This window comes from Cicer arietinum, chromosome 3, assembly GCF_000331145.2.
Source record: "Cicer arietinum cultivar CDC Frontier isolate Library 1 chromosome 3, Cicar.CDCFrontier_v2.0, whole genome shotgun sequence".
Taxonomy (NCBI): domain Eukaryota; kingdom Viridiplantae; phylum Streptophyta; class Magnoliopsida; order Fabales; family Fabaceae; genus Cicer; species Cicer arietinum.
This window is the reverse complement of record NC_021162.2, coordinates 69810008-69825420: the sequence shown is the minus strand read 5'-3', so window position 1 is coordinate 69825420 and position 15413 is coordinate 69810008. Positions and strand designations below refer to the sequence as shown.

Below are 15413 nucleotides of genomic sequence, written 5' to 3'. Positions count from 1 at the left end.
TAGTCTAAATAAAACTTCATAAAGAAAAAGTGTTTGAATGATGTTAGATTTGTTTCTTTAAGTGATCGATCATTTTAGTGTTCGATTTGTTTCTTTAAGTGACCATTTTAAGGAATTCAATTCTTCAAAAAAAAAAAAAAAACAAGTGCATGCTTATATTTCTGTTAAATAAATGCATGTTAATAGTATCTTCAATTAGAAGCAATAAATCTAATTATTACAAAATTCAACATAAGAATTAAAAAACTATATTTTCCCAACGTCTAAACAAACACCACAAGATGACCCCATGATACCTTGCATCTCCAAATTTTCATCATGTAAAGATGATTTGGACTCCACATTGAAACATGTAAAAGTTCCACTTCCACCGGACAAAATTAAAACTTAAAAGTTGTTTGTTCACATGTCTTTCAAAGGCATTATTAAATTAGGTTTGTTAAGTGAATTTTGAGAAGGGATAAGCTTTGATATTAGTGGATAGAGACTGCTAGAAATGGAGAGAAAATGCAAACTTCGTGACAAAGCCTATTCAACAACCATATTGGACATAGTTCTTAAAATTTAAAAACAAAATATATTTTAGAAAAACTGTTGTCCACTTCCATACTTCAGTATTTGCTTCAACACGTTAGTCGTTAGATTTTATATATAATAATATTGTTTGATGTTCGAATTCAATTAATTAAGCCAATGAAGTAGCTTGTATCTTTATAGGTTGGATGATGATGCACATAGTGTGAAGTATTACCTTAAGCTGTAGGGTACACTGGCCTACATCCCTTGGAAAATCCCGCAAAATAGGAATGAGAAATATGTCTACTATTGAAACCAATTACTTAATTGAAAAACATACATAGTTGGAAAGTTACGTTCAACAAACCCTTATGCTATGAGATACGGACTCTAATAGTGCCTAATCGTACTTATTCTTCAAATTTTATCACCTACTTCTCAGCCTTTATGCAATTCATATTCACTTGCTTTGAATGGGAATAAAATTATACGTAAAATACACACCAAAGTAACATAAAACTTCAACAAAAGAAAAGACATATAGAAGTTATGACCATGCACAATTGTATTTTGAAAGTCAAATGCACGAACATAATTAATTTGTTGTAATAGGAACAATATTATTGCTACTAATGCAACTCTACTTTAGAACATTTCTTGTGGGATTCTAGTATTTTATTATAACATGGCCCTACTCTCTTCATGGTCTCATGGGTGGGGAATTGGATCCCTTGTGTTGAAAAAATACATGAAAGAAAAATACATAAAAGAGTAATGTGTTCATCTCAACCATTAGTTTTTCTGATTTTACTTTTTTTTTTCTTTCTCATGAAGACATTTAATTGAATGGTAAATATCATAGCATTACTCCCTCTTGTTTTTTCCAACATGAGGGAATCCATTCCCCATAGGTGGAACGTCTTTATCATATTTCATATAATCATGATAACAAATAGTTACTTTATTCTAGCACCGTGATGGTGCAGGCAAGAAAACACAGCATCAATGATGGAGGCAGGATTCATCATGAAAAATTAATCACAAGTTAAAACCCTATAAAGATTCCACAATGATTTCCGAATATGTATAATCTAACAGCTCACATGCAAGCATGTGTGATCAAACCGGATTCACTTTAATAATCGATGATGAAAGCAAAGCAACACGGCCACAATTATCAAAAGCGATTCACAAGAATTCCGGTGCAAATGGATCTGAACTGAACTTGCGACCTGACATCGTTGCAGCTTTCTCCAAACTAATTTATTGGCAGATTTGCTATCCAGAAGGGATACTTGAGGAAAATTTGAACAAAATTTCCACATTCTTAGGGGGATAAAAAACCAGGCACATACTTTGGAACAAAACTGATGCAACCAGAGTAGTAATCATATAAATAGAAATGAACAGAGGATTGTTGATAGAACACTGCAAATTAAGAGGAATGAGGGCTCAAAGAGTGGGGTCCACTCAACCAAGTCACACACTTCACACACATTCAGTTTCTAGAATGATGGATGGAGAGAATAAATGCTAGTAACAATGTCTCTTATTCTACTGATATTCTATTAAAGAGGGGGAAGTGGAAAAGACATTCAGTTTCAAGAAGGATAAATGAAATGAATAAAAGCTAATTAATAATGTCATTTATTTTATGTTATAAGAATGAGAGAATAGGAAGAGGGAAAGATATTCAAAAAATATTCTAAGAAATAATTAAGGAAATTTTTTCTCTAGTTAGGAGCAATTCTGCTATGGTTTAGGAGTTCTTAGAACTCTAGTCTAGTTCTTTTTTCCGGCATTTTCAGATTTCCAGCATTGTAAGAGCTTCAGAGCTTATAAATTCTAGTCAATAAAATTGTAGCTTCTATAATTGGTCTGACCTGACGGATAGAGATAGAAGCTAGCGAAACCGAATACCACCGAAAATGTCTGACAAAGTTGAGGCTTTGGAGATAAGAATGGCTGAGATGGAAGATTCACTGCATCAAACCTTGGATGAATTTCATCATGCTATTTTGACAGAGTTTGCAAAATTGTTGAATCGGCATACACCTGGGGTGTCGCAGATAACAGAGGATCCAATTACGGAATACAAGATGACAGTGACGAAGGTGGAGCTGCCATCATTTGATGGTGACGATCCAGTGAGGTGGATCACACAAGCATACACATATTTTGAGGTACAGGGAATATATGAAGAAGTGAAGGTTCGTTTGTTGAAAACTAGCATGAAGGGAGCAATCATTCACTGGTTTAGTCTTCTATGTGAAACGGAGGATGACCTCACATGGTTAAAGTTGAAGGAAGCGTTGATTGAGAGATATGGAGGAAGAAAGAGCGATAATCCATTCGAAGAATTGAAAGATCTTCAACAAACTGGAGATGTGGAAGAGTACATTTCAGATTTTGAATATTTCTCTTCCTAGGTTATGCGTCTCCCCGAAGAACAATACCTTGGGTATTTTTTGGGTGGCCTCCAACCAGAGGTACGTTTGCGAGTAAGGACCTTCAACCCTAAGACACGTGTGGATGCGATGAAATTGGCTCGTGATGTTGAAACAGAGTTACGGGGGGTGTTGAATTACAGAGGAAGTGGAGGTGGAGGTCGTTCACGAAATTGGAAAGGGGGAAGAGAAGGAAGTAATGGGCTTACTAATAGAAATGGATTTGGACTGAGTTTTTTTCCAGACCCAAACAAGGGAAATGCGAGTTCTGGGCCAAGTGGGGGAACCCAATCCATAAATACTCTAACTGGGCCAAATCCTAACCTGGAACTGAGCATGCAAGGAGGCAACCTTGATCAAAACCAAACAAATAGCAATGAGGAGCGACGGGGTAACCACGAAAATCGGAATCGGGGAACTAAGCATCTTCCATATTCTGAATTAATGGATTGTAAGGCGCGAGGCCTCTGTTTTCGATGTGGGGAAAGGTTTCATCCTCTTCATCAGTGTGCTGAAAAACAATTGTGTTTGGTGATTATGGGAGATGATGAAGTGATAGACGATGTTGGTGAAGTCCTAGCTATTGAACTGAAGGAAGGGAAGGAAGACGATGCAGTTAGATGCAACTCCATGATGTTGTTCATAATAGCAGAGGAAGGAAGAGCTCGAAATTGGTTCCCTTTTCCCCTAGGTTTGGAAGGTACCGTGAAGGGCATACCGGTCACGATGATGGTGGACACTGGTGCTACTCACAATTTTGTGACTCCTCAAATGGTTGCAGTTCTGCAACTTCCAGTAGAACAGATCTCGATTACTAACGCGAAATTTGGAAACAGTTCTCGTGTGGCCATAACAGAGAAGTGTGAGAAGTTTGACATTCCAATTGAAAGGTTCCAGACCACTGTTGAAGCTTACATAATGGAATTACAAGGCGAGGACATGATTTTAGGAGTGGTTTGGCTGCATAAGTTAGGCAAGGTGTTATTTGATTGGGAAGAAATGGCAATTTGCTTGGACTGAAAGGGAAAACTGTGAAGCTGCAGTGTCAAAATTCGGAGAATTGGAGAATCAATCAAGAAAAAGAACTTAATGTTGTTACCACGAATATACTAAAGTCAAGAAAAATCATAACATGGGAAGGGAATAAGGAAACCATCAGCTGAAAACCTGGAAGTCTGCTACAAAATTAATGTCTTAATGTTAGCCTTGAGGACAACACTCATTTTGAAGCGGATTACAATGATAGAACACTGCAAATTAAGAGGAATGAGAGCCCAAAGAGTGGGGATCACTCAACCAAGTCACACACTTCACACACATTCAATTTTTAGAATGATCGATGGAGGGAATAAATGCTAGTAACAATGTCTCTTATTCTACTGATATTCCATTAAAGAGGGGGAAGTGGGAAAGACATTCAGTTTCAAGAATGATGAATGAAAGGAATAAAAGCTAATTAATAATGTCATTTATTTTATGTTATAAGAATGAGGGAATAGGAAGAGGGAAAGATATTCATAAAATATTCTAAGAAATAATTAGGGGAATTCTTTCTCAGGTTAGGAGCAATTCTGCTCTAGTTTAGGAGTTCTTAGAACTCTGGTCTAGTTCTTTTTTTCTGCATTTTCAGATTTCCAACATTGTAAGAGCTTTAGAGTTCATCAATTCTAGTCAATAAAATTGTAGCTTCTATCAACTGTCGCAATCATTATGAGAACAGTTTGTAAAAAAGTAACTCCAAAACCAAGTGTTTTTCTATATCATCTTTCGGTGTGTTTGGAATGTCATTGAGAGGGGCCGAAAACCCGTTGACTCAATAGCAACTATTTGTTGTATTGCATTTGATCTAACATATGCAACAATGAAAAAGAAACAAAAACAACTATTAATTGCATATACAGTGCGCAGCATAGTTGAAATCAAACTAAATTTATTTTCTAAGGATCATGGTCATAAGGAGCAGCAGTGATGGATGAAGGTGGAAGAATCAATATAGGCTTTCCATTATATACAAATTCAGTGCTAAGAGAAGCATGCTCTGGCTTATAGTCCCATTTATGTCCGGTCAAGTCCAAACGCTGAACATTACCTGAAGCATGACAACTTTCACAGTTAAATCATAAGCTGTCAAATATTTGAAACATAAATTATCAGAACTTCAAAATACATTTTAGCTAACTAGATTTTAAATAGATTATACAACTACCGGCTGACCCCAAAATCACTATAGCAGAATGACCGCGCTTCTAATATTTTTCATGCAGATTAAATAGTTTATACTACTACATAAGATAAATGCTCCTTTTTTTTTGGGAAAAGAAATGTTCCTTGAAGGCTGGATGGATGCAGAGTGACAACTGCCGATAAAAACTTACGAACTAATATTATATAAGAGAGCTCTCAACCCACTAAGTGTGTTCAGCTCTGAAATCCTTATTTTTTGACCCAAAACACCTAAAGTACTCACAAACGTACTTTGTAACCCTAAAAGCCTAAAATTTTACGAGTATTTTTTAGGTTTTCAAATGCTTTCTGAAATGCATCCTTGAAGCGCGGCGGTGACAATGCAACAAGACAGCCACAGATGGGAGTTTAGTGGGCATGTTTTAGCAACTAAACAATTTAATAATCACAAAGTTACTACCTGCCAACATCTGAGATCCAAGAGGTCACCAATATAAGAGAGAATAACAACAAAAATACCTTTTGCCAATTTTAATGCAGAGGAGATGATGGACAGTGATTCAATAGGCATAAAATTACTCGCTGCATTCACATCAATTAGTTGTGGAGCCTGTGACAAGAGTTTTGACAAAAACTTGGCAGTTTCAGTCCCACCACGGTTTTTGCTGCCAACACGGAAAAAGTTTCACTTTACTGTACAACATTAAACAAGCAATAGCCGAATATTAAGCATTAACCCTAACCTTATATTAATTTTCACCAACTTAAGCTCCTCCTTTATTAGATTTTGAAGATCTTGAAAACCAGATGGACCAAAGTCAATACCTGAAGCATCAAGTTCTTCGATAGGTGTGCTCAAAAATCTTCCCAAAGCTCCGGCTACTTTTCTGCATATGAAAGATCAATCAAAATTAAGGTGGAGAGATGAAATGAGAGATGAATATTTTCTATATACAAACCTTCCAAGGTAATTTTCAGCAATGGAAAGAGACTTCAATGGTCCTCTGAGAGTAGAAAGGGAATCTAGAAAATGATTAACTCCATCATAGGACAGCTCACAAGCCTCTAATTTCAAACAAGTCACGCGGGAGCACTTTTCAGATGTTCCAACAAAATAGGGGATTAAATTCCTGTAAGTTTGATGACAGACAATTAGACACTATTCTGATTTCATATCATCGAAATATACCTACAAAAATGCGAAGAAAATGGACCTGATTCCTTCATCCCCAATTGAATTGTCACTTATATCCAGGTCCTCCAAGTTAGGCATGTATGCAAGAGCATTTCCAAGATTTTCGGCATCGTCTTTCCGTAAGCTGTTCCCCCTATGAGACTATAACCATATTAAATTTCTTTCTTTTCATATAATATTGTCTGAAATGGAAAACATAAATGCGACAAGCTTATCAACACTGACTTACAGCAGCTCATATTAAAGCTAACCCGTAGGATGGAAATTAAGACTAGACGTGTTCGCATCCAAACCAATCCAAAAGTTCAAAAACCGCACAAAATCAAATTTTATGTGATGATCTTTTATTTCCTTTTGTGAAACCCACTCCGATGGGATCAAATTTCAAATTCTTTTTCTAAAACCAAATTAATTTAAACCCAACTGCATATATAAATTTTAATACTTATTTTTTTTATAATGCAAATTAGTTTAATGAAATCTATTTTTATTTACAATTTCAGATGTTACAATTTCATTTAACATTACATGAATATGTATAATGCATATTGGTAAAAACCAAATGAACCAATCAAATCCAAACCGCATTTAATGGGATTGAATCATATTAGATTTTTTATTTTTTTGAGAAAGCAATTCAAACCAAACCGAACGACATGCAACTTTAATCTTTAGATCAGATGACTTTTTACCTCAAACTCAATCCAAATCGAACTGTTAACACCTCTAATCAAGACACCATGTACCAAAAGCAAGACATGATAAAGTTATAGAGAAACATATATATTTTTTGTACACATTAAAACGTCCATCACAGCCAACTAAAGTCGATTATCAATGATTTTTCATATTACACAGAAATCAAACTATTTAATATGGTGCTACCTCAGGTTGAGAACACGCAGCAGTTGCAAGGACTTTCCAATTTCTACAGACAAAACTAAACCACTTGAGAGTCTCTTGTTAAAGTCAGAAAGCCATCCTGCTATCTTGAATAGTATGTATGAAGTTTGTGTTAGCTTACAACAATACGACAAAATACAGAAAGCTGATTATGTAGATGATAAACTTACTTCATTCTCAGAAAGGTCAAGGACAGATATGCTAGAGGAAACATTGAGAAGAGTTACGAAAAGAGCTTTTGCGGAAGTCCGTCCAAGGCGACTGTCAGATAGTTTTAATGAGCACAGGGACCTAGTAGCAGCACCAGCATGAAAGATGGTAAATACTTAACAACAGACAGACAAGCTATGATCTAGTCATATGTCCAAGTGAAACAAAAAACAAAGTATAATTAACTAAACAAACAATTAAAATGAGTTAAATAGTATGATAAAACTATAGTGAGGAACATAGAAGGAGATTAACTTGAGTACTGGATCTAATGCATTATTATAAGATGAATGTTTCTCAAGTTAGTCAATTTCTTCAATATCTCTGACATTGATGTCATCATATTACTATTATCATCATCATACTGTTACATTCAAATAGAAGCTATATATATAAACATAATCGTAATCATTCCACTCCACACCCATTGTTCAGTTATATTAAGATCATCGCATTAAGTCTTGAAGTAGTTCTGATCACTGAGAGAACATGTCAAACTTTGGTAAAATAAAACAAGTATGAATAATTTTGCTAATAAACATAAAAATAAGAGCCAATTTATACTGTGTACCTTGCTGAAGACACAAATGATACAAGCCCATCAGAGAAAGAACATCTGCCTTGTTCCAAACTTGAGGAGACGATTGAGAGGTGTTGGATCCCATGTTTTTGAACACCCTTTATGTCAACAGCATCAAGTATTGCATTAATAAAGTCTGTGTAGACTGTGCAGTGAATAAATTCCAGTGATGTTAATGTTCCACTATGTTGAGTGATAAGTTTGCACAATCCATCAACCTGCGAAACAGAACATATGAAACCATCAGCAAGGTCAGAAAGAGGTATTTTGCACTTGGAAAAATTATTGATATAGTAAATAGCTGAATAGTTTAGAAAGATCAACTTGTATTTTACAATGACGTGCAAATTTATATACAAGAGAGAATCTTACCAATATCCATTGTATGCTGTTATTCATCAAGATTCATACTAATTTCCTTTTTTTTACCTCATTTCATCATTCATTCAAAAAAAAGATAAATAGATATGACTTGGCTATGATATCGAATAGCCGTATATTAATTATTTCGCTATATTAAATTATACTTTTATAATTATAATGGGCTGCCCGAGACTCGAACCTGGAACTAGTCGGATGGAATACAAAATTCATTGTTTAATGAAATAATACAATGAAAAGTCCCTCCCCAAGCCGTGCGTGCATTTTTCATTGCACACGGCTTTCCCTATGTATACATCTAAACCTGAGTTATTTCCCCAGAAAGGAAAAATAGACAATTAAGGAAACAATATTAACGATAATAAATAGAGAATAATCAACATAAATCATATTACGCACGGCTTATTTTAGTTCAATTCAGCACAATTACAGGATGGGCAAAACTTGAAATTGCAGTCAATTAAAGATTTGAAACAGATAGATTACACACACACATAAAAAACTACATGTATAGTAAATATATTATACATATCTATAGCAAAAAGGAAGCTCACTTGTTGCTTCGTTCGGATACATCTTAGCAACAGACTATGCAGCTTGCATTCCCTCAACAAACGCTGCAAGTCAGAATCAAAGTAGATGGTGACATACATGTTAAGATTTTTTTTACCAAGTTATTACATGGTTTCATAGCATTAAAAAGTTTAAGTTTATGAAAATATCATATAATGCATGTCTTGAACTGTACTATAATTTTAACATCTTGTGGATATCACAGATAGTTTCAAGAGAAAATATTTGTCAAAATGCATCATGCATGAACCCCAGTTGTCTATGCACATTAGATCTCAACATTCAAAATGTATTTTGGAGAACATTGCCCTAAAACTTGCTTGCAGTATTTTGAATATGCCAATAAAAAAAGTAACAAAATGAATTGAATTGATAAAATCAAAGTATTAACTCAAAATGTTACTAAGTATTCTCACTCAAGACTTTTTCTCTTTTCTCTCAATATCTCAATCGTACAAGGTATCAATCTTATGTTGTATCAAGAGCTTGAAAGTTCCAACCATGGCTTCTGCCATCATGGCATTTGGAGAAAATTCATCTCCACCGCCTCCTGCATTCAAGCTCACTGCGATAAACATCCACCCACTGCCACCCAGCTAGCCCAACCTCTGCAGCAGTACCAAACACCTATTTACTTCAATCTCCAAAATGTTTACAAAGAAAAAAAATCTCTCGTGGAAGCAACAAACTGCACCAATTCTAAAGAGCCATCATCTGCTTCGCTATTTGGTGAATCCATTTATTCCACCAAGGTGCTTCACTGAATAGGATAGAAATACTCAAAAAGAAAAACCAGCCTTTTCCAAGTGAGAACATTGGCTTGAGGAAAATTAGATGTTTTTGAAGGTTCTTTTGTAGTGGCTTTGGCAAGATTTGCTGGGTCTATGAAGCATTCTGCCTATACTTCTCAAGGAGAACTTCTTGTGCAAGAATCAGAGCTTCAACTTCATCTAAATAAAAGGATCAAATTTATTGTTTAGGGAGTAACACTCCTCAAGGTGACCCTCCAAATGACATCAAGCAGCTCTTGAGAGGTTACTAGATTACCAGTTGAGTACAGAGAACTCCCAATGACTTCGATTCTGATAACGAACTCATTGATCGGCATGTCTTCTTTCTTGGTGTTTTCAATATTGTTCTGAGCAATTTCCTCCACAGCCTCCAAGAATGAACAAAAGCCTTCTCGAGCTTGTCGCTACCAGTTCATAAAAGATGGACTTTCTTTGTTAGCACCTTTGTCATCTTCAAATAGATTCACCATTCGCCAAGAAGTGACACATGTGAATACGATGGCTCTATCTTCTGCTTACACTTGAGAAATATTTTTTGCAACGTTCTCTAAGATTGGTACAGTGAACAGTGAAGGTATTGCAAGTTGCTGCTGGGTTGGGTTTTCTGGAGGAGGGGGCGAAAGTGAGCGGGTGTTTACGATGTGAAAGAGAAGGAGAATGGTAAATGTGCATATTTCACTGAATGATTAGAATAAAAGGGAACTCACTAAAAAATGGCGAGTGCAGATAACATCAAACTGATAACTACACAATAACTGTCATAACTAACTCAACAGAATAAGTAACCGACTAACAGAAACAGAGCTGCAATGAATGCACACTGCTTCTGTATACTACTTTATCATACTGATAGTATTCAGTTGTAAATCGGCACTCACTATATAACGCGAACTCTCTTTTGTTCTGGATCAATCCAATAAAACACAGATTTTTCACTCAATATCTCAATCTTATAAATCAAAATTTTCAATGTAGTAGACATCATAAGACAAAAAGTTAATGTATAAACAAGTAGCTGTAAGTGTTTTCCTTAGGGTTATGCATACATGAAAGTATAATGAAAATGATTCTAAAAAGATAAATACATATAATGGAGCTAATCAAGGAGTTTTTCATGATATTCTAGAAAGCACACAACTTACAGTAGTTTCTGCAGTACACAGAATATTTTGCAGTCTCAGACAACTGCATCAAGACAAAGTGATAAAAGAAGTGAAAAAAGTGGTCCAGATAAAATGCAACAATAAATATTGTTAGCACAGTTCATTACAATTTGGCAAGCCAATGGTTCTTATCATGTGATGGATTGTAAAAATGGCTTAGAATTATGCATGAATATTGGTGTCAACGACAAGAATCAATAAGCTTCAATTGTAAAATGAAAAAGAACTAAAGGAGTGCTATTCTATGATGCACCTATATGCTCTTTTGCCTCCCAGGTCTGTATTGAACACAATCCAATATGTCATCGACTCACGTTGCTACGGTGTCGGGCCCCCTTTTTAAATGAAAAAAATAAGTTGACACACTCCCAAAACACCGCCGCTACGTGAAAGAACATAACCACCTTTTCAGCTATGTTTCACTCTTCTTCATGACTCTTAACATCTCATACAAGAATGCAAGGAAGGGAGTACTAAGATGTGGAATATTAGAGGATATGCATGGGGTTTGATAATGTTGGAACTCTTGAAGTGGCACCGTTGTCTCTGGATGAACCAAACATAGATGTTGTTCTGTTTACAGATGATGCTCAAGGACGGGATGAAATTGATATTATTCCAATCTCTTAGTTTGGATTTTCCGAAGAAAATTATTTGCAATTTTTATTTTATATTTAGTATGTCTAAAATTAAAATTCTCTCCAACAATGAGGTAGGATTGTTGGAGAGGATCCGCATCACTAAAATTCTGCACTTAGTTTGGATTTTTGGAAGACTGTGATTTGTACTGTCTATTTTGTATTAAAGAGGTACATTATTATTATTTTTTTGGAAAAGTTTAAGAGGTACGTTCTTAGTGGGGAGTTTTTGAATTAAAATAATATATCTATTATTTTTTTACATACACATCCTAAATGTATTGTATCCCATAAATTTAAAGGAACAATAGATCACTGTATCGATTCATCTGAGTATCACTGGGGCTATATAATGCATCCTATTCCCTACGTTTGTTTTCACTCTATCTCACCATATTTGACTGATTCATTTCTCTATTTTCACTCTTGTAAAACAGAGGTTTCATAAATCTGTCTGATCTTCACTTCTTCTGATGCATAGGCTTGATGCAATCATTTTATGTCGCTCCTAAGGCATAGGTTTCATAATTATGTGTCATTAGCATGATGCAATCAGAATGCCTCACTATTAAAATGATTCAATATAGGAGGTGGCTGCCACAACCGACTTTTTGCATAGCTAAAATGCTGGGGGAAAACAAAGCTTACTAGTCAGATGAATTTAAAACCGATAGTCAAAGGAATCAATTACCAATAGAAATATAAAATGTATTTTTTTCCAAATCTAATCCATGGCTCAACCATTTAATATTATTATTTTTATTTTTGTTTAACCCTTTGGTTCCCAAGGAGAAGTGGCTCTGATAATCCAGAGTTCGACAGGGAGGTAAACCAAGTCTAGCTAAGAATTGTAGGGATTGAACTCATGGTCATTCCTTTATTATATGAAGGCAATCAAAACTGATTGTTTTCATCAATTTAACATCTCACCTCACATGGCTTCCGAATTGTAGGCAATGGTAAGAGAGTTTGGAATAGTTACAAGTTGAATGAATTGTATGTCCCTCAAAACCAATATAGTCCTGTATGCTGTCTGAAAAGAAGAGGAGAAAAGTGAAGAAAAATAAATAAATTACCAACTGACAAAATAAAAGGATAGAAAGGGGGTGAAGTGGGCTGTACACCACAAAAATAAATTATTTGTGCATGTCGAAGGCACCTTAACTATACAGACACTGTAAATGTGATTGATGCCAAAGCAAACACTTTGAAACTAGTTTTTTTTCTTCTCGAAAGCTTTATACTCACATGGGGAGGTATCATCACAGTCACAGAAAATACTTAAAGAATAAAATGGCACTTCAATGGATTTTCCAAAAGGATAATCAAGCACAATTTAAGAAATTTTCAATATATTTCTCATTCATTCTTTATCATCAGCCAAGGGCATCTTGGAATGTGTTCAACGTGTCAAAGTTTCAAAAACTATCTATATGCTTAAAAGTGAAAAGCAACATGTTAAAATTACATCTCTTTAACAAAAATAAAAGTAGCAACATTTTTGCTTTAGAAAAAAAATCGAATGATTCGATAACCACTTTCAAAAGTGAACACACTTTTTCCTAATCTGGAGCTAGAAGGCTGATAGGAAGTAGAAACCAGTGTTTCATTAGAGAAAAATAGGGAAAATTCCCTTGATACAGAACTACGATACTGCAGAACTTTGAGAGTCTGCAAACTTCCCCGAATGGCCAAAGGCCCCAAAGGTTTTTCAAATCACATCTCATCTCAAAAATGCCTACAGACCCGTAGTCTCTCAAATGGCGAGATTCTCTCCTCCTATAAATCCTTCTCATGAACCACATCTCTACAATTCTTAACTGAGTCCAATTTCCTCAACTAAGTGACTTACACAGACATGTCAAAGGCAACTTTGCATTGAAAATTTCATTACAAAGAAAGCAACTTATCACAGTACCTGAAATCTGTATATCACCAATATGTCCATTAAAAGATGTGATTAGTGCTATCTCTGCTGCTTCATCCAGACAACTGTTATTTCAAGTAAATTGTAGAAAAACATAAATTTTGAGTGAAACCAGTATCAAATAATAAACTTAATAATATAATGCTTTATAGTATAAATACTTTTGCAAATGAGTTTCCCAGTATGCTTTCTGCCAATCAGTTGGTTGGATCTGATTAATGAGATTAGGCCACCGTAACTCAAACAACCTTCGCCAGGCTGTATTTAGATTCCAATCCCTGTAATAACAAAATTTCATTCACAATTTCATAACCAACAACGAGAACACTAGAATACATTTGCACAAACTGGATGAGTATGAAATTCTACTCAACCTGGCACGTTTTCTCTTGTTCGTTGAGTCATCGTGAGAAAAATCTTCCGTATTCTGATCCTGAAATGGCCTGTTCCAATAATAAGTATTGACACGCTGAAATTTATGATGTACACAATTGTTTTGGGATGTGCTTACGTAGCTGTTTGGTGTGTTTTATCACTATGTTCGTTACAGTGTGTTTATGGATTTAGGCTATATAATCATTGTTAGTTAAAGAAACCCGTACTGTTCTATTAACTATTGTACCAATTATCAAAAACAAAAGTTAGTGTTGAATGGAAATTTTTACATTTCTGAACTTTCTCGTGTTCCAATAATAACACGACAATGATCCGACCAAAGTAAGACACGAAAAGAGCATAAAGATAACATCAGCAACTAAGAAATAACTGAAATACTATTACTCCTACATACTACTAAGAAACTCTCCTGCTATCCACACAACACTACATAGTACAACACAGAACTAGTACTCAAAACAAAAAATTTCACCATTCAACGTGAATCACCATTTTAGCTCTAAAATCAAAGGGGTCGGATAAATTGGAGCATGAGATCAACGAAATTCCAAAAAAGATCCCTACAATTGAAAACATCCTACACATCACATCAGTCCTGGTTGGTCAAGGAAAGACTAATACCGGATAAAATGTTACATGCACCATCTAACATCCAACAAGAATCAAAGAATTTGCAATTATTTTTAAAATGTGGTTACAAAGTGGACTTCCGTGGCAATATCATGAATTATGATAGGACCAACAGTGCATCTCCATTAAACTCTTAATATTATACTATTGATAAGTTTTCAATTTCAGGGATAATTTTGAAATTTCTTTAATTTCATGCATCAAATCGACTGAACTAATAATTAATCATATTTCATAACTAAATTACATGTTATTCATTCGTATGTGTTCACTTACATGGTAATAGTTGAGATATAGAATAGTAAGCAAAAATTGAGTGAAGGTGATAAATGAACGTACATGTGAAGGTTGAAGTTGTACAATGCAAGAGGAGGTAAACGCGAGATTAATTCATCAAGTAAATGAGACGGAAGATCGTATATATGTTGAATAATTGAAACAACGTCATCATCCCCTGAAACCGTTTCAAAAATTCTAGGTTATAATCTGACTAATAACTTTACAGTGTTGAATTAGTACAGTAATAGAGAGATAAATAGGATTGTATTGTACCTAAGAGGAGTTGTTGAGTGAGTTCATCGATGCAGAGAGAAATGAGGGACGGTGGCTCCGCCATTGTATCGGGGAGGGGTTCTGTCATCGCTGAAACTGAAAGAATTGAGAGAGTCGTAAACTAATGACTTTTAACACTATACTCTTACTGCGCCTAGTCACTGTAGTCTACCCCCAAATGGGAACTCAATTTCCTGCGATTAGGAAACCCCTGCACTCATACTGTTAATGCATTAAGAGCCCTTTGATTGGAATTCAACAGTCCAGATTTCAAGTTTATTTATTAAATGAAATATATAACAATTTTTATATTAACCTGTTTTCACT

General features: G+C 35.0%; 1 protein-coding gene across 1 annotated transcript; it reads right to left on the bottom strand.

The window, feature by feature from the left end:
- Window positions 1-4695: 4695 nt before the first annotated feature.
- LOC101511205 (uncharacterized) lies at window positions 4696-15241 on the bottom strand. Its single transcript, XM_004493797.4, has 16 exons — window positions 15087-15241; window positions 14874-14988; window positions 13883-13951; window positions 13670-13786; window positions 13500-13573; window positions 12512-12614; window positions 10923-10965; window positions 8971-9033; window positions 8027-8253; window positions 7416-7536; window positions 7228-7331; window positions 6362-6475; window positions 6107-6277; window positions 5891-6034; window positions 5667-5812; window positions 4696-5052 (listed from the first exon to the last, which is right to left on the bottom strand). Exons 1-16 carry the CDS (start codon window positions 15172-15174, stop codon window positions 4901-4903), a joined length of 1851 nt encoding a protein of 616 aa, XP_004493854.1. The 5' UTR covers window positions 15175-15241; the 3' UTR covers window positions 4696-4900.
- Window positions 15242-15413: the final 172 nt, after the last annotated feature.

Coding starts and splice junctions, on each gene's coding strand:
- LOC101511205 (XM_004493797.4), bottom strand. CDS start 15,174: ATGACAGAACCCCTCCCCGATACAATGGCGGAGCCACCGTCCCTCATT. Junction 7,332..7,415: donor TTGACCTTTCTGAGAATGAA/GTAAGTTTATCA, acceptor ATACTATTCAAG/ATAGCAGGATGGCTTTCTGA. Junction 6,476..7,227: donor CTGCGTGTTCTCAACCTGAG/GTAGCACCATAT, acceptor ATAGTCTCATAG/GGGGAACAGCTTACGGAAAG.